Source organism: Ostrea edulis, chromosome 5 (genome assembly GCF_947568905.1).
Source record: "Ostrea edulis chromosome 5, xbOstEdul1.1, whole genome shotgun sequence".
NCBI classification, from domain to species: domain Eukaryota; kingdom Metazoa; phylum Mollusca; class Bivalvia; order Ostreida; family Ostreidae; genus Ostrea; species Ostrea edulis.
The window spans coordinates 83845067-83869672 of NC_079168.1; the positions used below are offsets into that span (position 1 = coordinate 83845067).

The window sequence follows — 24606 nt, forward strand, 5'->3', positions numbered from 1 at the left end:
GGCTTAAAAGCAACTGAATAGGGGATATATATGGGCGGCGAAAGGGATAAATAAAAGTGTATATGCAAAATGAACTGTTTGTAGCAAAATAAATCATCAGATTCAAATGAAAAATGAACGGTCACCATTCCAAAACGAACGGTCATCAATACTAAACAAAACAAATTCTCTGAATTAAAGCTAGGTGGTGTGTAAGTCATTCATTTAGTATCCAGACAACTCGGTCCAATATTCGTACTCGATAACCGTTCATTTTGCATAATTATTTTTGTTATTCAGTTTCTTTAGTCTTGTATGTTTGTACCCTTTTCGCCGTCTATAGGAATATACACGGGTAAAGGCATAACTATATATATAATGTGTAATAAATAAAATTTCCTTTGTTTCTTGTAGTTTGGTGTAAGTTTTATCCTGCTCGTTTGATAACAATGTTAACAGTGACATAGGATGAGAGATCCATCTTTACTCATTTTACTTCGTTTAGTGTACTTTGTACTTCTCATTTAATTATATGATTATAAAGTTTTTGTATGTCATCTCGATAGAAAAATGTATTTTTACGGACAGTGCTGCGTTCAGAAAAATCACTAAAACAACAAAGGGAAAAATCTAATCTGACAATTTTATTACATAAATAGTTACACAATGAATATGTTGAATGTGTCATCAGTTTCCCCCAATTTTTACAAGAAGCATAATTATACATTTGGACTTGTACATGTATACAAGAAATAAAATTTATTGAAATTTAACTTGTGTCCTATTTATATTTAGGTTGGTTTTTGTTTTATGTCAAGCTGAAATGTCAATGCTTTCAACGATATATAAAGTCATTAACGTATTGAGAAAACAGATAAACGTTAAGATTAACAATTAAATAAACACACTGTATTCAACATCAATCACTAAGACAATGTTATGAAGAACCTTTTCCGTAACTCGTGCCTTGTACGAAATTTGGATTATGAGAAATTTAGCGTAATACAAATGTAAGGATGTAGAATATTTTGTCATTCAGTAAAATAAATACTGATTAAAACTCCTAATTAGGATAGAATATCTGGCTGTTGCTCTACAAGGGAAAATTACAACAAAAAGGGTTTCACATGTATGGGGTAAACTCATCCCTATAAAAAAAAACCCAGAAAATCTATCAGCTAAACGATGTGACATGCAATGAAGATTTTAAAATATAAATAAGTTTTGAAATTTACACATACATCAACATTTTAGATAGATAATGATTTCATTACACACGGGATATTGTAGTTTTTTGACTACCCTTCCCTGAAAGCATCCGAGACGACTCCATTGAAGAGTCAAACATAACTCGTGTATATTTCTCTTTGCTTTTTAAACAAATGCATTTTAAACACTTCTTGAAATTTTTCCTAAAGTTCTGACTAAATATGCTGTATAAGATAGGATTTGCAGCAGAGTTGATATACGCTATAACGTGCACGATCGCCACAAATTCCCAAGTTTCTTGAAACTCCGTGTTGGAAATAACGTTGTAGAACAGCAAAACTTGGGGTGGGGCGTAACAACCTGTGTACACAATCACGCTAGCCACTAACATTTTGACCACGCCCTTTCTGGCTTTGATAGTGTCACTTGCCCTATCAGATTTACATTTGGTGTCCTTCCTCATCTGGAACTTGGTGTGGAGTTCACTGGTACTAACATACAGTCGTTGTCCTATTATCGCGTACAGTACAATTTGAATACAAACTGGGATAAAGTAGTACAGAGCAAATTCGGAGAACTTGTAAAGATGCTGATCAATAATCCTCGGAAATGACGTCAAGCACAGCGAGAAGTTCCGTGGAGGGTCGACGAGCACAACTTGGTTGTACCGGGCAGTTGGTAAACCGCACATTACTCCCACAAACCAAATCAATAACACAACGATAAAGTTCTTTCTTCGGTTACACAAAATCTGAGCTTTGATGGGAAAGACGATTGCCACAAATCTGAAAATAAAAGCACAATACTGCAACAGTAAATAAAAAAAATATACACGTATGGCTATGGAATATACTATCTTTTGATAGTTTAATTTAACACAGAAAAAAATCTCATAGGGCACGTTTGATTTGTCTTACGACGGTATACACACGGTGTTCAAAATACACATTGCATTGCCATATTTTGAATGCGGTGTAATTTTAACATGGTTGACAAAATGATGTTGGATGAATGACGTCCTTGTTTTCGTCTCCATTATTTTCTTCTTATTTAATTGATTTACAACTTTGGATCAGGAAATAAATGAATAAGCATATATTATACGTAGAAAGCATTTTTATACTTGTTGTTAGAAATATTTATATAATGTATATAATTTTATACACATCTCATAAATACTATGAAGAAAACAAAAATTAAAAGAAGGGGAACAGGCCCCTGGGCACACCAGAGATGGGATCAGGTGCTTAGGAGGAGTACGCATCCCTTAAGGATTGGTCACACTCGCCGCAAAAAATAAATATGTAATAATTTCCTATTCTAGTTTTACACCGATTAGATTTGCACAGCATCGATCAACTAAAGCCCCCGACTGAATATCGACTACTATACACCACAACGCGATTTCAGAAAATGGACACTGCAGTGTAAGTCAATCAAGAGCGCCCTAGACGATGATGAATTATATCATGAAATTAACAGAGAAAATAAGAGACACGCCGCTAATCATTGTACCGACTTGTTGCACGAAATAGACAACGATTGCAATGCACAATGCTTAATTCAGTGAAACTATAAATTCAGTACAATTCCCGTATCATTTTTATTCCCAGAGAGAATTTCTGATTTGCACCATCAACTCGCCACCATTAATAGTGTAAACGTTCGCAGAGTAGCTGTCATTTTTCTATACAACGTTTGCGAAGTTCCTGAATGCAATCGCCATTTTACAATATCCCTATCCTCTATCTGGAAGTGACAACCCTCATTATTTTTTTCAAAACGTCAATTAAGACGCCCAGAAATATGTAGTGTTTATCTTCTGGGGAATTTCAATACAAACTTGAAGGGCAAACCACAATGTACAATGAATGCGTACTTTATATTTTAAACGAGAGGACTCGCAGCCGTTCTCTTGACACTTTCTATACACGATCAATTATCCAGTAGACACTTCGAACATACGCAATCTGTAAGTTGTAAAGTTTTATTTACAATGACCTGCAGCGGCCCTGTATAGCTTTTCAATCTTTCAATTAGTAATTTACCACTTGTCAGCAACAAAAGATCAAAGGGTGCGGATCAATGGGGTTTGATGTGATGCAGATCTCGAGCATCCCAACCGAATGGTGAAGTGTAATTAGGATTTTTCAATTTGTAGTATCCATTATAGGTTATAAATATCATCGCTAGAAGGGCACCTTCATTAGATACTAAAATGATTGCCTCGAGTGCAGCAGTGATTTTAAAAGTTGGTTTGTTCTTCGTTCCTTCGAGAATTTTTTACTGATATTGAGGCGTCAACAGATGCTTAGAGCTGAGGGCGTAGCTGTGAGGGTTCTTTACTGTGACAACGCCTGCCGCGACACGGGACTGACCCGTGACTTTCACTCCTACATAACGAACGCTTGGCAATGGAGGAATCAGTATGTCGGACGCGATCCACCGCGACCGGTAGACATTATGTGTATCAAACTGTCCCACACTGTCCGTAAATACCTATGTAAATAACTCCGTTACTTGTTGTTGATGGAAATAGATTATCCCTAACGATGATGCATACTTTCTCTAACTCCACTTAAAATTTCCATCGAGCTGGTTTTTCGTTAAAAAATTGACCATACGGGTCAGTCGAACATTTGTGTAGGTCTGTATAGCCACGAGTGGACTGAAATCTGATTAATTTTTCCAATATGTTACAGTAATCAATATCAGAACATTTTCTGTGTATAATATTATACCCGTAGTTCCCTTTTCTAAGTGTGGGTCGAGTACGCAATTTCAATGATCGATCGAAATGACAATCTGTCCCTCGTGGGTCTATGAACAATTATGAGTTTTACACAGTCTGAGGGTAGTAATAGGGTAACGATTGTAAGTACACGGTCATATCCTAATAGCAAATGCATGGGAGGGGGGGGGGGGGGCACGGCGGACATGCATAGGAGATTAAAACATAGTCTTTATTTGTATCCTACTAGAAATCAACCCGGGAGTGTATTTCATCTCCATTACATACTCACCATCAAGTTATAAACAAAAAATAAAGACTACTAGTAAACAATGTCATTTTATTTAAGAAATTAATTGGTTTGAAAAATGCACATTATATTTTCAATCGAAATGTGAAACTTTAAATTCCAATACACTCTATAGTCTGTATAATATTATATTCTACTTAAATCTAAATTCGTAGATATTCCGCAGGGGGTGTATAAAGAAAGCCCAGTTTAATGACCAGTCATTATTGACCATGCAAACAGCCTATAATATTATATATTATAAAGTATGTAACAAATCATTTTATTTTACTAACTTTACGGTAATACTTTATCTCAATAGTAAAAAAAAAAAAAAAAACCCCAGTCAAACGTTTGATTTAGACCTATTAAAATCGCCACACTTCAATTTATTCACCGTTTAGTATTGTAAAATTTGTAATTTGCATCGAATTCATTTGAAAGTAATTGACCATTAGTAATTACATGTATACAGTTTACAAACAAAATATACTGGATGGTTGTCAGCTCCGTACGTACTGCTTATGCTTCAAGAAATCTAAAACTACATAGGAGATTTCTTAATATCTACATTCATTGATTGATATTCTCTAACGTCCCTCTTGAGAATGTTTCACTCATATGGAGACGTCACCATTGCCGGTGAAGGGCTGCAAAATTTAGGCCTATGCTTAGCGCCTACGGACTTAATTTGAGCATGGAGGGATCTTTATCATGCCCACACTTGCTGTGACACCGGGCCTGGAAAGACCACCCCATTTCGTCGCCTCTTACGACAGGTAAGGGGTATTGAAGACCTATTCTTATCAGGATCCCCACAGGATCAACATGTACGAAATAAAATGATGCAACTAGTATAGGAACACGTGAAGATAACGAGGTGATCAATCTTATAAAGAAAACAAAATTAAGAGAAGGACAAACACGGTCCCCTGGAGATACTAGATATAAATAGAATAACATTTTCTACAAAAATAAATGCCACTATTAAAAAGTTAATGAGTCAAAAGTGCAGGAATTACCTTAGGTTTAGGACATATTTTATATTCGAAGACGATATACTACTAAACGTATACAAAACATGTCGTATAGAATGACAGCCTGCGGTATTTTTTAAAATCGTTAATTGAAAGCACAAAAGGCATTTCATAACTGAATTCATTAATATTACACGAGTTAGAAACTGTGTGCATAGACTAAAACGATTAGCGAGTGTGGAGGAACTTACGATTCAATATATCAATTAAACCTCAGTGTATTACCGCTACATTACGAATTGTCAATCACGTCTTAAATTTGAAGAACATCAAGTCTGACGTTGAAATCCTTGAAAGCCCTAATTTTTGCTTATACTAACCAATATCAACACTTCGAAAGATCAAGAGCCACGCTCACACTGCAAATACGTCTGGTAAATATATTCATATTGCAATAGAAATTAAAGAAAGCATTTTCATCTAACATCTGCCCTGACAGTGCTATTTTCACACTTTCCCTGATATCAGAAAGTATTAACATTTTAGTACTAGTATGACTTTGTAATATCAAATCGAAGAAAGGTTTCACTCTACTGAAGTATAACTTGAGAAGCAAAATGTTTACTGTTCAAAATATAATCGGCACCAACACTATGGGGACCATGTACACCAAGGTTGATGATCTTACGCTTATACTTAGTACTGTGGTAAAGCGTTCGCTCCGTAACCGGGGGGGGGGGGGGGGGGGGGGAGGGGGGGGGGTGTCGTGAGTTCGAGCCCCGCTCGTGCCATGCCCACGTCAAATCTTATACGTTAAAATAGGTAGTGATTGCTCTTTCGCCAACCTCTCGGCATTTAGAAGATTCGTGAATCTTTCGGGTATGACCTTCAAAATAGAGGACCCGTGTCGCGACAGACGTTATATCACCAATCCCGAGAAACTTTTAAACTATGAACAAAACACATTGATGGTATTCATACCGTATATTTTTTATATACGCTGTCACTTTGATGCTAATTGGGTTCGGTTGTCTTTAAATATTTATCACACTTGCTGGATACAGCGTTAGATTTCCTTATAAATTGCTCCCAGCTAGCTGTTGTCCTGAACTCTAATCATTAATGATGCAGAGATGTGTTAATTAAACTACGCTTCTTCAGTTACTTCCTATTTTGAGGGATATTTCTGGTTCTCTTTACAATGAAAATGCCCTAGAATCTGTCAAGACATCAAGAGTTCGAAAACATTTAATTAATTCAATCTTGCATACTTATTATGTTTCTCTATTATTTAGGAGCATGAAAAAGATTTGATACTCTATACATACAAAGCTAAGTGGAATTTGAGACTCTTTACTGTGTCCAGCCATGAGATTCTGACGAGACGCAATGCATAGGAAACGTGAAGTTCTGTATGAATTACAATTTTAACAATTTCTTCAACGAAATGTACCTGTATTATTTATCGTTATGATTTGAGATTGGGTTCTATTGTTCAGAATTCAAATATAACACTAATTTTTGCTTATCATAGATTTTCCTGGATCAATTGTAACGATGGAGGTAGATAGTGCACAACGGCAGTCACCATTTTGACCAAACAGAACAAGGATTAATTTTCTCTGTCGACATAAGAGGAAATCTGTGAAGTACAACACTCAATGAACGGAAACATTAAGCATGTTGTTTAAAGTGGCAAACCACTGGAACCGCTGTCATTACCTGGGTATGCAGCTAGAGTTACATCCCAAATTAGTCTCATTGCCTGTTTATAACGGTCGGTGTTCAATTTATTGATGTCGAAATGATTTTTGTTTTGTGTTAGTTTTGAACTTGTATTTTGACATCCTGTATTGAATTCATGGTTGATAAACAAATATTGGTTGCATGCAGTAAAAATTGACCCCCACGGATTTTCGTTTCTGTACCGTAAAGTTAAGATGTTTGTGTGTTTCATACAAACCAAAACTCTTGATGCGCATTGGGCACGCATGTTTGCATGAAAGTGATATTTCAGATTTACAGAGGCAATTGATATTTTCGATAGTATTTTTGATGACTCTAATATTGCCATCAATGCGCAACATGGATAACATACTCATTGTACTCGAGTTCCGTTAATTTGCATCAAATCAAGTACAAGAACAAAAACCATTCATTATTATTGTTTTTTATGATAGATTTTAAAAACTTGAGCCATTAGCGCGTCTTTCATCAGCAGAGTACGTTATAAATCCGCAGTAATTATTCCTCTGGAATGGACGCCTAGAGAGTAATAGAGCCGTGCTCATTGTGTTCAGAGGGGTACTATGTCACATTGCGAATCTCTTTGCCAATACTCTGGTGTTTTACAGATTCAGGAACGATAATACCGCAAGCCCAGCCATTCCAGCGCACCAAACAATAACTTGTCATTATTGTGTTATTTTTTGGGGGGATAATTTGATTGGAGGCTAGTAAGACCTAGCAATGTGGTACATTTGGTTTGACCTATATCCTATTATTGTCAGAAAGTGCAATATTTATTCGTTATCATGGAAATTTACAAAAACTCCGAGGTGAGGGAAATGCCACTGTTGATAAAATCAGTCAAATTAGGCTACACTGTATGCATAACGGTACGTAATTCCAATTCGCTCGTCCGAATATGTTATATCTTTCGCATTCTGATTCTGAAACAAACTGTAAAAAGTGCCCGAGATTGGCATGATGCCAGGACATTTAATCAAGCGACTACTACTAGTTTCTTACAATTGGTTGCTAAATTAACTTTTATGTCACGTTTATCAATAATGGGCATTGGGCACAAATTACAGTTTTATTGTATGTGCCGTATTTTGTTAAAGAATTCGTTAATGCTATGGATAGGTATTGTTCGATTAGGCTTACGAGATGCATGTTGTTTGAGAATATAGTTACAACATTGTAATTGTGTGTCCATTTGTGTCATTCTTTTCCGAACATTGAACCCTACTCTGTTGCACAGATGTACACTATATATAAATGTGTTCTTTTCATAAAAAAAGACATGTCTTTGCTTTATTATGAGATTAAGGTATCGCAAAAAATAATCTAAATTTATTGACAACCAATTATTTATTATAGTAACCTCTCTTAACTTATGAATATTGGGAAATCAGTAAATACTTTCAATACATATATAATCCCTTGGTGATCCGGGTTAGAATAGGTCCTCAGTTGTCAGTACCCCTTGCTTGTCGTAGAAGGCAACTAAGTGGGGCGGTCCTTCGGATGAGACCGCAAAAACCGAGGTCCCGTGTCACAGCAGGTGTGGCATGATAAAGATACCTCCCTGCTCAAAGGCCGTAAGCGCCGAGCATAGGCCAAAATTTTGCAGCCCTTCACCGGCAGTGGTGATGTCTCCATATGAGTGAAATATTCTCGAGAGGGAAGTTACACTATATTCAATCAATCAATCTCTTAACCGGACCACAGAGTAACAGGAGATCCGCAAGGCGTGTATATCCCCTCGCAATGAATGTCTACAAACGTTTTCTATGAAGGGTGGGCCTCCGTAGCCGAGTGGTTAGAGCATCGCTCTCAAAATCACAGCCTCTCACCTCTGGTCGGCGCGGGTTCGAATCCCGCTCGCGCCGGTAAGTGAGAAAGTTTCCCAGTTTACTTGCGGAAGGTCGGTGGTCTCTTCCCAGGTAATTGTATCTGGGTTCTCTCTTCCACCAATAAAAACTGGGCGCCACCAAATAACTGAAAAATTGTTGAGTGTGACGGAAAACATCAATCAATCAAGTCCGGTATTCACTTTGATCTTTTGACCCCAGGGTTCTTCCTCTCTTGATAACAAAGCTACAAGTACTGAAGTATGGAATCAATGGAGCATAAGATGTAGCCTGTGGAGTGTCTACAAGCTCAGTGTTACAGTGTACACCCACCCACATACGAACGGGCCCTGTTACTATATCCTCACTTGCAATGAATTGCGAGGGGATTAAAGTAATAACGTCCCTGGGCTATTAGAATGAAAACTTTGTACATTATCGGACTATGGAATGATAAGAAATCTGAAATATGAAAAAGGAGAAATTTATATCTTGTGAGCGATTGGAGTAGAACCTCTACAATGTTAATGTCCGTCAGGTGATGTTTTGCAAAAAGACGGGTCAAATGGTGTTGGCGAGGTGGAGTGGGGTGTAGGTGGAAGCTGTAGTCTGTTTCAGACTCGTAGATATAATTTCAATTAAATAAATGGCTCATTTTTGTCACGTGTTCAAGCGTGTGTATAGTTAAGTATACCGGTGAAACCGCAGGGAACTATAGGTTTTTTCTTCGTCTATCTGTACGTGTTCTTCTGTCTGTACGTGTTCGTCCGTCTGTACGTGTTCGTCTATCTGTACGTGTTCGTCCGTCTGTACGTGTCCGTCTATCTGTATGTGTTCGTCTATCTGTACGTGTTCGTCTGTCTACGTGTTCGTCCATACATGTATGTCCCTTCTGTACTTCGTCTGGCTGTACGTGTTCGTCTGTCTGTACGGGGTGGTCTTTCCGTCGTGTAATCTGTTCCACTTGCTTTTCCGCACTTTTCATTCTGCTTTGATTTAGGAAGCTGAATTCAGTGTGTAGTTTACTGATCAAGTTTAAATTTCGTCACAGTTAAGTGATTTTAAAGATCTAATGCGAAATTTTTTTCCCCGTAAAGTGCCACTCAGGATTCGGTCATCGTTGTTCAAGTCTCTCAGAAGTTAGGAGTCCATCTGTGTTAAATGGTTCAACATCAAGAATCGCTTTTTCGCCTCTCTCTTATGATCTGTTTCTGATTACCTTCACTTTAATTTCGGACGTTCTGAATTTAGCGATACTAGTAGTTGGTCTGGTTTTTCCTTCTACCCCGTGAATCTTATGTCTAATATATCTGAAGGGTTGATGATATATTATACTAAAGGCCCGCCGACCCTTCAGATATATTAGGACGCATATACATTATGACGCACAAATCGTCACGAGGATTTTTCTGTGCTTTCTTTCCATCCTAAAAATTAAATGTTGATTGTGATTCGCCAGAGTTGGAGCAGATTCCGTTTTCACTGTGTTTTGCATTGATATTGATTCTTTCAAATGTTCTTTGAATTATTTCCAAGAGTTGAATTAATGTCCACCCCCTCTGCGATTTCTTTAGTTTCATGCTAAAATTCTTTTTGCTTTTTGGTTATTTTCCTTTTAAAACGCGTGTTTAACCTGGGCTTTGACGCTTTCTTTTGACATCTGTTACGATTTCTTTTTAATCCCCCTTTTATTTCTGAAAAAAATATGTAGTTACTGTTTTTTCAATATCATCATAGACTCACTGGTAACTAAAAGACTTCCATGAATGAGTCTCAGTTCATCAGATATGTCGGTACCCAGAGTAAGAGGTTCAGTGTCGGAACTGCTAACTCCGTTTTACGTCTGAAACAATAACACTTTTTACAGACGACGGCACCGAATGTAAATCTAAAGTCAAGTGACTGTTTGATCCTCTTGTTTGCTGATTTACCGCTTCGATCTGCCGTTTTCTCATTCTTTTTGTTTGAAATTTCCTCCGTCCAGATTCCGAGGCATACATGTAGTTCGAAAACCGGTGAGTGGATACCCATGGTGATTTTAACACTTGAAAAAGAAAAACAATGTCGAATCCACAAAGAATGGTCACAATAATTCACAGGAACCGGCTTTTTCTTTGATTCAGCGTCTTTACAAGCTTTTCAATGTTTTAAAGAAACAAAACGATTTTTTGCGGAGCGCTCAAAAACCCGTCACTATAGCACCACCTGAAAATGCTGATCTTTATATGCCTCATTGTTCAGAATAATGGAAGTGAGGTTGTTCCTAACACGGCAAAATAATTGGAAGCCGAGGATACGAATGGCGCGTTGTTTGATGCGACGATAGACATCTTCGAGTGCGAATGTTAGAGTATTAAAAAAGTTAATGCAAAACTTTCAGAACCATACATATATATAGACTATTCAAATTCTATATTCATATTTTTAAAATAATTTATTAATTTCATTATGCATAATCTGTTGACGTAAGATTATTCGTGCAGAATATTACACCAACAACTAGACTTGTGACCAGTAGGGGATACTTATTACTACGCAATACTTATAGAATGCTTACTTATATAATGCTTGTGTAAAACGTACGATGCATCGAACACCTTAATCTCAAACACAAGTATAATGGAATGAATACCACAAACGTATTGATATTTATTGAAGCTGGCAATTCGGAAGACAAGATACTGCTTTATGACTTTTCTACATTGTTTAGTGAGACCTCTGTAGTAATCAAGTTAATTTGTCTAAAAGTTTATGTTTGATTTGGAGTATATATATCAATACAAAATAAACCGTGACTTGCATGCACAGTTCCGTTTTGGGACTGACCAATTTGGAACACACGTTAATGAGGCATGAGAACGCAAACACAATTATTAACTTCCGAGTAAATTTTTCTTTTGAAATTGGTTTTCAGTAGTCGAACCAAACATTTGCTACTACATTAAGAGCATTTGGTAATTTAAAGTTCATTTCCTATATCATTATGACGGAGAGGAAAAAAACCTTAGTTCACTAATGAATTCCTATACTTTCTTAAAGCACAGATATTGCAATCGATAGGTTTTAAAATTTTCTTGTATAAGGTGACCGTGTTTTTTGCAATTCGTTCAGTTTGGTAAGTTACAGGTTGAAGACTAAAATGTTGCACATTAAAAGAAAGATGAGACCGTTTTTCGTGCTATTTGCGTGTAATTCGTGCAGTTAACAGTAAGTGATGATCACTTTTTCCTGTCGCCAATTCCAAGAAGCCTTGTTAATTTCATCGAGAGAGAGAAACAAAGATCTCTTTTGTCTTTCACGTGGAAAGATTCTCGTGCGAAGTTACCAATTTTCCTTACGCTTCATTAATTGTCACATCGCTCTACATCCGACGATCGCTGCTAAGCAGCGGGAACCAACATGTGCTATCGCGTCTAAATAAGAATGATTATTTTTTCCAATACTTTCTAATGTGTTTTTGTATATTTCACATTTAGCAAGACGTTCTCGTTAATAGTTCGACTCTCGGTTATCACGAAGAACTAATTTTAAGTAAGATAGTAGACGCCATTCAAACAAACACAATATTTCAACTGAAAAATCATTTTAATTGGGAAATATAACCCATGCAGGTTTGACTTTAATGCCTCTTTAAATTTTCATCATGGATGTCAATTGTATACATTTCAAATAAAAGCTTAGCTTCTTGATACCGAAACAATTGTAAAACAATTCAAAATCACATTGCAGGCCGCTTCTGCTAACTTTATTGCTAAAATTCATTATCTTTTCTTGAGCTGCTTATCAAAATTTGTATAAGTCTGAAGGCTCTAATTCACAAAGTACACGTTTTTTAAAAATCCTATACGTGTACGGGCTTTATTAAACATCATAATTTTAATTGATATGATTATTAGTTTAAAGTTAACTTAAAAGAAATCCGAATGTTACCGTTTACGCCTTAAGAAGTTGGGATTGTGTGTGTGTGTGTGTGGGGGGGGGGACATTCAAAACCACGTTTCATCGAATAACAAAACTAATGAAGAATCAAAATAAAATTCTTTTTTTCTTCAATCTATTGCAAACATACTAGTATTGACGAGCGATAATAGAATAAACTGAGAGGCAGCTCACGAAAATTTAAAATTATTGTGACACAAGACGTATAGAGAATAAAAGCATGAATCGTGTTGAAAGCATGGCTTCCAGTTCTGCTAATGATGAAATATTTAAACGAAATACATAGAAAATCTAATAATGAATACACTAATATATAAATAGTGAGTGCAAATTTCATTTAACTAATTTTCTAGTTCTTTTCATACCATTTAAAATGACTGAGAATCGTAAAATACTTGTCAATTGGTGGAACTACGGCCAGTGGATAGAAAATTTTGAAGTAGGAGATCCATTGGTTATATCGCTGACTTGAGCAGGTGCTTTTTATGTAATTTTTCAGACTCTTATGCAAGGTACCTTCCTCATGCTGTGAACAAATTTTGGAATTGAATAGCACTCTACATGAGGATACCATATATTTCCATTACACTTCTGTCCAAACATACCTTTAAATCATTCATTAAGGGCCCCATGAGAACGGAAAACTCATAGATTCCGAGACCGTATATGGGACTTAAAACTCGCAGCTGTCGATACGTATATCGGACTGAATACTCACAGCTAAATTTTGGAGCGTTGGAAATGTAGGCTTTTTGGGGGCAGATGAGGAATATTCGCCAAAATTTATATTCATATTAATGACACTGCACTTGTTACACGCAATTGCGCCAAAGATCGCAAACTACAAATATACCCGCAGTCAATTTTCATGAAACTTTGACGACGGATTTCAATTATCGGTATGACAATTCGCAAACATCTTTGATTTTTATGGTAAAATGTTGTATTCTGACTTGTCTTACAAAAACTTTACAAATGAGCACCACCCTCTGTCGTGTATTACGTAGTTATCACCAGTCTATCTACAATATTAACATTCTTAACGATCTCCTGGGGATCCGAGGTAGAATAGGTCCTCAGTGCCCCTTGCTTGTCGTAAGAGGCGACTATATAGGGCGGTCCTTCGGATGACACCACAAAAGCCGAGGCCCCGTGTCGCAGCAGGTGTGGCACGATAAAGATCCCTTCCTGCTCAAAGGCCATTATAAGCGCCGAGCATAGACCTAAATTTTGCAGCCCTTCACCGACAGTGGTGCCCCTTTCGAGAATTTTTCACTCATATGGAGACGTCACCACTGCCAATTCACAAAACGTAAATGCACCTTTTCATTTAAACCTGATATGAAATCGTTATAAATACAGTTGAGTGAAGTAATCATTGATATTACAAAACATAATCATATTTAGTGATTAAGCGTTTTGATTACTTAATATATTTGAAAAAAGTGCAAAATGTCACTCCTTTTACATGTTAACAGTGTTCTGAAACTGTTGTCATGGAAACCAATTTTTTAATTTTTATAAAGTTGATTTTTGATTGTCATCTGATTGAACAAATTCAGCATCTACTAATATCATGCATAAAAATTCATCATATTTTTCGTTGACAAACAAGACTTGTGTTGACTATGACTAGAAAATGGCTTCATGATGTATCCAACATCTTCAACTTCAGAGCGCTATATAAAACCATAGCAATTCAAAAATGATGAAATCTCATTGTATAAATTCCGTGGGGATCCGGGTTAGAATAGGTCCTCAGTACCCCTTGTTCGTCGTAAGAGGAACGGTCCTTCGAATGAGACCGCAAAAACCAAGGCCCCGAGTCAGAGCTGGTGTGGGACGATAAAGATCCCTCTCTGCTCAAAGGCCTTAGGCGCCGAGGATCTAAGGCTAAATTTTTCAGCCCTTCACCGGGAATGGTGACATCTCCATACGAGTGAAAAATTATCGAGAAGGACGTTAAACAATATCTAATCAGTCAATCATTGTATAATGAAAGTTAACACCTTAAAGAGCATCCATTGTAAAAATCTAAGAATAGGCCATGGTGGTTCTTTTAATGTTGTTTAGCGTCAATTATCGCGATTTTCAATGAAAGATGTAAATGAAAATATTTCCCATGCTGACCTAACTTACAACTTGAAAAAGAGGGCAACATCATTTGTAATTTGATTACTATGTTATTTGGCATGTTTAAACGTTTTACTTTTTGTTTAAACTTTATTACAATTTTTTTTTTTTTACCAAAATGTGTTTGTTTTTCAGTATCTCTAGAAAAGGTCAGATGGTCAAAACAAAATTTTGGTATCAAATGAAAGGTCTTGTCACTAGGATTTACATATGTGAAATATGAAAGCCTTGTCACCATCCGGAGGTTGGTGTAGAAACAAACTGACGGACTGACCAAAACCTTCATACTCCGGAATCTTTTAGTACTAGGGATTAAAAGTAAACACTTTCAGAAAGAGTGTGTGTGTTAGACTTACACGAATGGTGACCTTGACATTTGGAATTCGAAACCAATAGCTCTAGGTCTATCTAGTGTCAGAAATATTCATCACATTTAATATCATTGCATAAGCTTGTGGAAAACAAAAAAATATAAGGATCTTTGACCTCAATATCAATAAGGGTCTTCTTCCAAGTCATATCCCATGGGGATCCGAGTTAGAATAGGTCCTCAGTACCCTTTGCTTGGCGTAAGAGACGACTAAATGGGGCGGTCCTTCGCCCTAGATGAAACCGCCAAACCGAGGTTGCGTGTCACAGTAGGTGTGGCACGATAAAGAACCCTTGCTACTCAAAGGCCGTAAGCGCCGAACAAAGGCCTAAATTTTGCAGTCCTTAACTGGTAATGGTGACGTCTCCATACGAGTGAAAAATTCTCGGGAGGCACGTTAAACGATACACAATAATCAATACTCAAGTCATCAGGAATTATTGTGTGAAATTTCATATAGTCTGGAAACGAAAGTGTGACAGACAGAATGATTGACAGACCCAAAATTAATATCGCCCGCTTTTTGCAGGGGCAATAAATCCAACATGCAAATAGCATCATGAGATGAAGAGTTAAAAATGCATCTGTCGGAAACCCAATTTGTTGATTAGTTGCGAGTGGAATAATGTTTATGATAGCAAGGAATAGTTTCAAAATACCTATCATTTTTTCTTAAAAATGATATTTGAAGTGGTCTGATGTGTATGTTATGAAAGTTACTGGTTCTTAATGATGAGAATTATTTTGTCAAGTGGGTTTTTATGTTGAGAAGAAGATACGCGATAAGCAAGTCCATGTAGTAAAATGTGCGTGGAAGAAGTCAAATGCGATTGTATGATCAACAGGGGATGCCTACTCCTCCTAGGCACCTGATCCCACCTCTGGTGTGTCCAGGGGTCTGTGTTTGCCCAACTATCTATTTTGTATTGATTATAGGAGTTATGAGATTGATCACTGTTCGTTATCTTCACCTTGCATGATTGATTGTATCTTCTTTGAATAACGTCTCTATATGAGTGAAATATTCTCGAGAGGGACGTTAAACAATATTCAATCAATCTTTAACGTCCCTCTTGAGAATTTTTCACTCATTTGAGACGTGAGTCAATTGCGAAACTCAAATGACATTCTGTTTTAACACTGTTGAAGTTCATTAGCTATCATTAAATCAAATGCGAAACTCAATGCTAGCTGTAATGCTGAACTTCAACAGTGTTAAAACAGAATGTCACGACCACAGTTAGTAAAAAAAAATATTGATGGATGGCAGATAAGATACATGTAGGCTACTAGGTTGGTTATTTCTTTCACGACCTGTCACCAGTTGTAGATGAAGTGCCACAATTAGACCAATCACTACCTTTGTTTCACGCGGCCATGGCACAAGCCTCCGCTCTAACTCGCGACCTTCCGGTTACGAAGCAAACCTCTATCACTGAAACACCGTGACCCGTTAAATGCTAAGTAGAGACTTCATACTGTTATATACAGAACTGTGGCTTTCTGGGAGAATATCGGGATATACCAGAGCGGTTATACGTGCATTTAGACGACATGTCCTTCCATGGTATTCACATTGTCTCAGTTTTCAAAAGGCTGAAGGGAATTTGCTAGGGGGGGGGGGGGAGGAAATGAAAATAAAAACAACACGAAAAAATGTACATGATGAAAGGGCCTAGATTCATAGAAACTGATGTTGATATTGTGTTTACAAATTTTCTAGCTTAAATTGTAAAGAAACTTCATTTACGGTTTCTGAGGAGTAATTTGAAGAGATCGCCACTGAAAAAAAACCACCAAAGAAATTCGGTAAACTAAATTAAAAGGTGTTTTAAACTAAATTAGAAAGTGAAACACCCCTTTGGCACAATGCGTGAAATAAAAATCAAGATGCCTACTGGTCTTATTGCTCAATAGTTAGAAGTATCATTAGCCCCAAGAGCTGCAATATCCATAATTTTACTTTTCTGTACAACTAAGTTAAATTCCGATATCCAGCAGCAGTCTACTTTTAAAACCCCCCCACACAAATGCCTCCGAGAGTGCCACATCGATGGAAGACTTTGTATAATATATGAGATTAATGTTGCATGGGTATTACCCTAGAGTCAGAGTCCGAGGGTTGCGAAATTCACAATTTTGGTACGCCCCTTTCTGCTTTTCCAAAACATGCATTTAGTTTAGCGCGTAAGGTAGTATTAGCAAAGTTTAAGAGTCTTTCAAATGATAAGACATTTAACTAAACTATAATCATTTTGGCCCGACCCTAATACTAAATCCCCTGCCCCTGGGATCATGCAATAACCACTCCATATAAATATCCAGATGTTATTATACATGTACACAAGCACTATATGCCAAGTTTAATCCCGCCCTGGAGTCAGAACCTCTACCCCAGGGATCATAAAAGTAAGAATTGTGGTAGAGGCCTTCCTGCTCCACGTGACTATGCATTTAGATGTATGATTGTAGAGATGTTTTGAAAATTGGTCAATTTTTGTCCCCCCCCCCCCAATGCCCCGGGATTGCAAGAGTCCTGAATTGTCCAGTTGATGCCCCCTCCCTGTCCAGAAATGCCTCATACCAAATTTGAAAGGAATAGGAAGGGTAGTTATCAAGAAGTTGAAGACAACTAATTCAAACCAATAGCAATACCGTACTCGAGTAACTCGGGTGACCTAGAAACTGTCCCTTGCGACCTAATGTATAAAACAACCTAGACAAGGTTGTTACTGCTAAGTTAACTTCCGTAGTTTCATGCTTTAAAGAAAGACCAGTTTAAGCTAAATTAATTCATTGTAGATTTCCAATACAAATACAAAACGAATCGGCATTCGGAGGGTCAGCAAGTCATATTTCGTCGTCTAAAGAATGCATCTTTAATTTAGCCACCTTGTTTGTCACATTTTGATTTCATTCGCGAATATTTAGATTCCCTCCAATTTATGTAAAATTCCTAATTAGAACGAAATCAATTCTGCTGAATGCGTTAGTGAGTGAATATAACACTTTTCGTGTTAAAAAGAATGAATTCATTCTTGAAATGTATGCCTTATGACCAAAACATCTACCGGCAACGGTACATGTATGATTTGTTTAAGGTAATTGATTTTGTACGACAGAAAAAACCCACTAGAAAAGTTTCATCAAAATTCATCAAGTATTGGTTGCAAGTCAACAGCAAGAGTCCTGCGATCTTCAAAGTCGATGATTGATTGGATATTGTTTTACGTCCCTCTCGAGAATATTTCACTCATATGGAGACGTCACCACTGCCGGTGAAGGACTGCAAAATTGTAGGCCTATGCTTGGCTTATGGCCTTGGAGCAGGGAGGGATCTTTATCGTGCCACACCTGCTGTGACACGGGGCCTCGGTTTTTGCGGTCTCATCCGAAGGACCGCCCCCATTTAGTCGCCTCTTACGACAAGCAAGGGGGTACTGAGGATCTATTCTAACCCGGATCCACACGGTAGTCAAAGTCGACCAAATTGTGATGAAAATCTACGACAAAATATGGAATCACTTTTTCTGTTTTAATGGAGATAAGCTTATTATTATCTGGAATATGTCCACTTAAAATAAAAGTTGGTAAGTAATAAGTATATGTATCATCTAATTATACCCCCCGCAAACGAAGTTTGGGGGGGGGGGTATACTGGAATCTCTTTGTCCGTCCGTCCGTTTGTCCGTAGACGCAATTTGTCCGAAGTTTATTTCTAATACCGCTGGACATATTTCATTCAAACTTTATGCACATCTTCTATATATTATGTAGTTGTGCATCTCCTATTTTCATTGAAATAGTTTAACAGTTATAGAAGTTACGCACATTTTCTTTTCATTTTGGGGGTTGCGCACTTTGTCCAGAGTTTAACTGTAATACCGTTGAACAGATTTGATTCAAACTTTATTCTCATCTTATATATATAATGTAGTTGTGCATCTTCTATTTTCATTGAAATATTTTAACAGTTATGGAAGTTACGGACATTTTCTGGTTTGGTTGTACTTGTAGTAATAGACACAATTTGTCCAGAGTTTATTTCTAATGACAAAGTAAAGTTGGCATAACATAATGATCTTTAACAAAGTGAATATAAACTGAAGACTAGAAGAGTTGACCAGGGATTTGCAATCATACAGCCTAAAATATGCCAAATAGTATTCATTGTTTATATTAAGCATATTTTTAATATTTCATGTACTGCTGTACTGTAGAATATACACTTCTGCATTCACATTGATTGCCCTGTAGATAATGTGAAAATATCCAATGTGCTTGCTTATTATAACCCGTCTGCTACTCATAACAATACATGTATTGACATTTATAAAAGTAATGAATTGAATTAAAACCTCATATATAGATGAAATAATTCTGAGAAGTTAAACACTGTTTGAATACCATGCAATATAATTGATATCGAACTCTGCAATTAATAATAAAAAAAATTGTAATAAACGGCTCCCCAAGAGATGGACTTCCTCATTGACTATATAAATTTTATAGGATATTTTATCTTCATTTGAGAAAAGATGAAGAATGCTTAAGACGAAGTCTCGAACGAGTACTACGTAAGTGGACTATAATATGTTTTAATTACACTTTTAAAAAATACTATTGGGTACTTTTGTGAACCCTGGCCATCTTTTAAATAATTGTCATTTTTTCTATTTAAATTATATTGTGAGTATACTAATTGTGAATAAGGTGAATATTTTTTTTAAGATTCCTTAGTCTATAAAAGCGCTGTTTACCATCTTTTAAAAATATCATACGAACAGGAATCTAAAACTTCAAGTAAAATACGTTACTTGTGAAATATTTCCACGACAATACAGCGTCATTGATGAGCAATCTACATTGTATTGTTAATGAACTGTAACCCAGACTATCAACAGATAAACGAAACATATAAATCGAATAAGACAGATATATATGAGCGGTAATGTACTATCTGCCAGTGATATTTATTGGAAATTAATCAACTTCTGGTGCATTACAAAGCAAATGTTTATCTTTTGTCGTTAACACCAGATATGAATGCCATAAACAAATTACTTTTCAATTTCCACCGTCACTTCCGACGTTTTCTCCGATACACACCATCAGAATTAAGTATTCCCTGCTCATCCGGAAAAGATAATGAAATCAAAACAAAAAGGGGATTTAGGATGATTTACCCGAAAATCCTTACCTTTCAATACACACAGACACCAGAGATAGAACAGACACATAGAGGCATGTCACCTGGATGTATCTGTTGATTTTACACATTCCAACACCGATCAGCCAGCCACGATTCAGGATGAACTGGATGATATCGGGAACGAAAAATATCATGATGAGGAGATCAGCGATAGCTAGGTTCATGATGAAGACGTTGGTCACCGACTGTCTCATTTTTCTGTCGATTAGAATCACCATGATGACCAAGGAGTTCCCCACGATTCCCAAAACACCGATTATGAAAAATAAAATGCTCAGGCTTATGATTGTTCCTAAAGATACGGATGGATCTGAGGCGGTAACATTCTCCATAACTGTAGAGTTTACGAACGCCTCGCTTCCGTTGAAACTGAAAGGTACATTGCCCGTAAAATTTAGTTGGCCATAAGAACTAGTCGTAGACATGTCCATCTTCCTCCAAGACGAGTCGTCATCTACAAAAGAAGGAATTTAAGTATTATAGATCTATGTCTTGGTGGTAGATTGTATATATAAAATAGTCCGGTCTTTTCAAAGCAGATCGGTTTTAAGTAAATACAATGTCCTATAGAAGTAAACAGTTTATTGACGAAGTCAGTCTAATAACCTAAGCAAAGGGGGGCCCTCTTCATCGAAGTAACACCCTGTCTTAACTCGCTTAGAGAAACATCAGTCAATCAAAATGGAATTTCGAGCTTTTATAACCCAACTGACGGGTTTTCCCTCAATGTGATGATAAAATGCCCCCAAACTTTCCAATGATTGAAAAATGAGGCCCATTTCTTCAAATTAGTATTTTTCCTACTTTTTTTTTTTTGGCCAAAGGTGCACAATTTTCTCTCATAAATACCACTACTTTTACAAAATAATGAAAGATACTTAGTTATACATCATCATATGTTTGTAATGACTCAACAAGAAAAATCAAAATCTTGTTATATCCTTTATGAAGGATATAAATTATAAACAATGCACCGTGAGTTCGAGTTATAGTAAATTTTCATTATAACTCATTCTTTAGCTACAGAAGAACATAATAAAAATCAATGCAAATTTAATTTAAATTAAATTAGAATGTGATTAGTGGCGACTTACTTGTACCTTTTATATAACCAATATAAGATCCGATTTTATTTATTGTGAGTTAACTTCTGTGAATGTCGATGCAAATACGATATGATTCACTCGGTGCAGGGATTTATTGTGATTAAAATGCACCTCCATAAATAACCAAACCATACGGTGCGCAGAGACCCACAAATCCCCTCTTTCTACCTCTACACTGCATTATCACTTTCATCGTAAACAGGTTTAATTACCACCTCTACCTGTTAAACCATCATAAAATCTGCGGGGAGAGAATTAAAAGCACTATTTACCGATCACACTACTCAATGAAGACATTGGTTTCAATATTCCGCTTCTCTTGTATAATTTATCACAATTTCACTTCCCTCTCACTTCTATCCACAACGATCTAGTGGTTCAATAGATAGGATTTTTTTTTTTATATAGATTTATGTCCTCTGCAAATTATAAAACGGTCAATATGATGAATAAAAAATTCATTTCATAAAGCTTCAATATTCCTGACCAAAGATATAATTAAAAGAACTCTCCTTGTCCTTGTCACAGATGCTCGAGCCGACAGATCTTCAATAGCGGAATTAACTATACCGTCTCAGGTCTGAATTTTATAATTTCGTGTTAAGTTGTGATCAATGGAGATTCGTGTTACTAGTTACTCAATTTGTTCACGTCAGGAGGAGTCGTACCAATTAATTCTACATTATAAATAAACTGCACAGTAGTTAATATGCATTCGCAAATGAACGTGCTCAACAAATACCGTTATTGCTGTCTCAAATGGTCTTAAGAAAGTCAGCACGCGATCCAGCCGATAGAGCTGGGATTTCTGCACTATCCCGTATCGATAAGAAAAACTAATGGAAAATAATGAAAAGATGTATTTTTTTTATCCGTATCATTGATATATAAAGATACTGTATGATTTATGGATCAATTTTTCGTTTCTATATTTAAATATTAAGTGCGGGTTTTACAACTATTCTAGAAAGCACACAAAGTGAAAATTGTTTGCTACCTAGCGACATTTTGGTTCGTCAAGATCTGTTTATCTCGAGGTTGTTCGACACAATGTTGCATGAAATATAAGGGAATGTTCTTGTTGAATCCTAAGCTTCTGCAAATAAATCTCGGAGAGTATCGAGTTCTATGAAACCCGCCGTGATCTATCATGTATGAGTTTCGTTGCTTTATACCAGAGTGCCCCAAACGACACAATATTTAACCCCGTAAAATATTATTTAAGGACTTTTTAAGAGTATTTAGTTTAATGAAACTACAAAATGGTCGCATTGCTATCGTTTTCTTAACAGAAGGTGAATATATATTTACAGTCTGTGTAAGTGGCCTTGTGTCTCTGATCTATAAAAATATCATTTGTTTTACTAGTAATTACATGTAAGTATCCATCCTTCCTTTTTAAGACACTATTATTTTTAAAGTTAGTATTTCTAATTAGAACCATGTATTGAATTGATCGTGAGAGCCCAAAGGCGTTGTGCTGCTTTCATTATTTTCTTTTTAATGTCCTCGGTAACTCGTTGTTATGTCCCTAGTAAATCTAACTTGAGGAACTTTTATGTTCAATAGATTAGATATTCTGCTTGAAAGAATAAACTTATTCATGTAGTAATGTACATTAAGATTTGTCTTTCGAACACAGTTAAATAACTTAGCTCTTGATTATATATTGATCAGCAATCTATGTATCAGAGAGAGCAGAGGATACAGGCTAGGATGTGTTCCGAACCCGCCCCGATTCGCTACCGCAATTACACGATACTAATCATCAAATTCAGTGAATTAAACATAATTGGGGTGCTACCTTAAGACAATGATTTGTTATTTTACTTTTGTGAGGTAGTGACCCTTGAATTTCAATACTATAATGATTTATTCTTTTGTTATTCTCTGACTGTGTTGTATCAAGTATTATTGAAAATATTCGAAAATAGTTTCTAGATATGCGAGTTAAGAACTTGAACTCAGAACCAACAGGAGCCATTCTTTTGGATAGAGACTCATGTGAAATTAAATTGGGAAAGCGCAAATAGTGTCAATTTGCTTGACCATTTGACTTGAAGGTGCTAGGGATGTTTTCGTCCCATTGCAAGACCGTTTTTCAGGTTGATCGACCTTTTGATCCCCAAAATCGATATGGGTCATTCTCACTTTATGGTAAATCTTCGTGCGAGTTCAGGTGAGGAGGGATATCACAGGAAAAATTGTAGCAGAGTCCAGTTCGCTGAAATCTTGACCCCTAAATCAATAGGTATCATTGAAGTTTCGATAAAAAAAAAACCAACCATACATTATCTGGATACAATACATTTTACAAAAAAAATTACGATCTTTTAAAGCATATAAATATTTTGTATGCAGCAAACATGTCAACACTCTATCAAATGTAAACTGATAAAACACGGATACTTTCTATTCACTGTTTAGGTAATGATTAGATCATCAGGATACAATTGTATATAAAATCATCAGGATACAATTTTATATGTTTGATTTTTAAATACTATAATAACATATACTACAGAAAAAAATGCACAATAAAAGGAAATCTTTGTCACCCGAGAGACGGAGTACTTTAAGTCCCGGAAACCAATCCGTCTGCGGACGGACAACCTGATTTCAATGTACCTTAACAACTTTGTTGTGGGAATAAGGGTCATTCTATTCCCGAGTCGTAGAAATTCTTCAACTGAAGTTTCATTACTTAAAACTCAAACGGTACTTTAAATATCATTAGGAAGACAATGTGAACGGAACGTATTTAACAAGCCGAAATAAATCTGTACTACTCGAACTCGTATTGCTTGATAGTGGAGATAAAAACCACCAGGTATATTGAAGAAGTGGTCGAGCTAGTCTCTTGACCAGTTGTTGTTGACCTGATATCCGTAACAGTAGGTCAGAACGCGTCTACTTCCAATGTCAAGTTGAAGCCGAGGACGCCCATACTACCCATAGGCCTCTACGTCTCCGCACAATTTGTGTGCAAACGACCTCTGGCGGAAGTTTGAAGGATGCCCTATCGCTTTATATAGATACCATCTTACCTATTGGTAGAAAGCAAACAATAACATCGGATATGG

At 36.5% G+C, this 24606-nt stretch overlaps 1 protein-coding gene across 7 annotated transcripts in view; it reads right to left on the minus strand.

The window, feature by feature from the left end:
- Positions 1 to 603: 603 nt before the first annotated feature.
- The window catches only part of LOC125651981 (neuropeptide receptor 15-like), a 39350-nt gene continuing 15347 nt past the window's right edge, over positions 604 to 24606 (minus strand). For 3 of the 7 annotated variants that reach the window (XM_048880841.2, XM_048880843.2, XM_048880844.2), the window contains exons 2-3: positions 20406 to 20871; positions 604 to 1973 (exon numbers count right to left, since the gene is read on the minus strand). In XM_048880841.2, the coding sequence (XP_048736798.2) occupies positions 1250 to 1973; positions 20406 to 20871 (1190 nt within the window). In that variant the 3' untranslated portion in view covers positions 604 to 1249. Of the gene's footprint in view, positions 1974 to 20405; positions 20872 to 21023; positions 21183 to 21511; positions 21725 to 21795; positions 22267 to 24606 lie in introns of those variants that run through there. The other 4 variants (XM_048880842.2, XM_048880847.2, XM_048880845.2 and 1 more) reach the window with 4 other exon arrangements.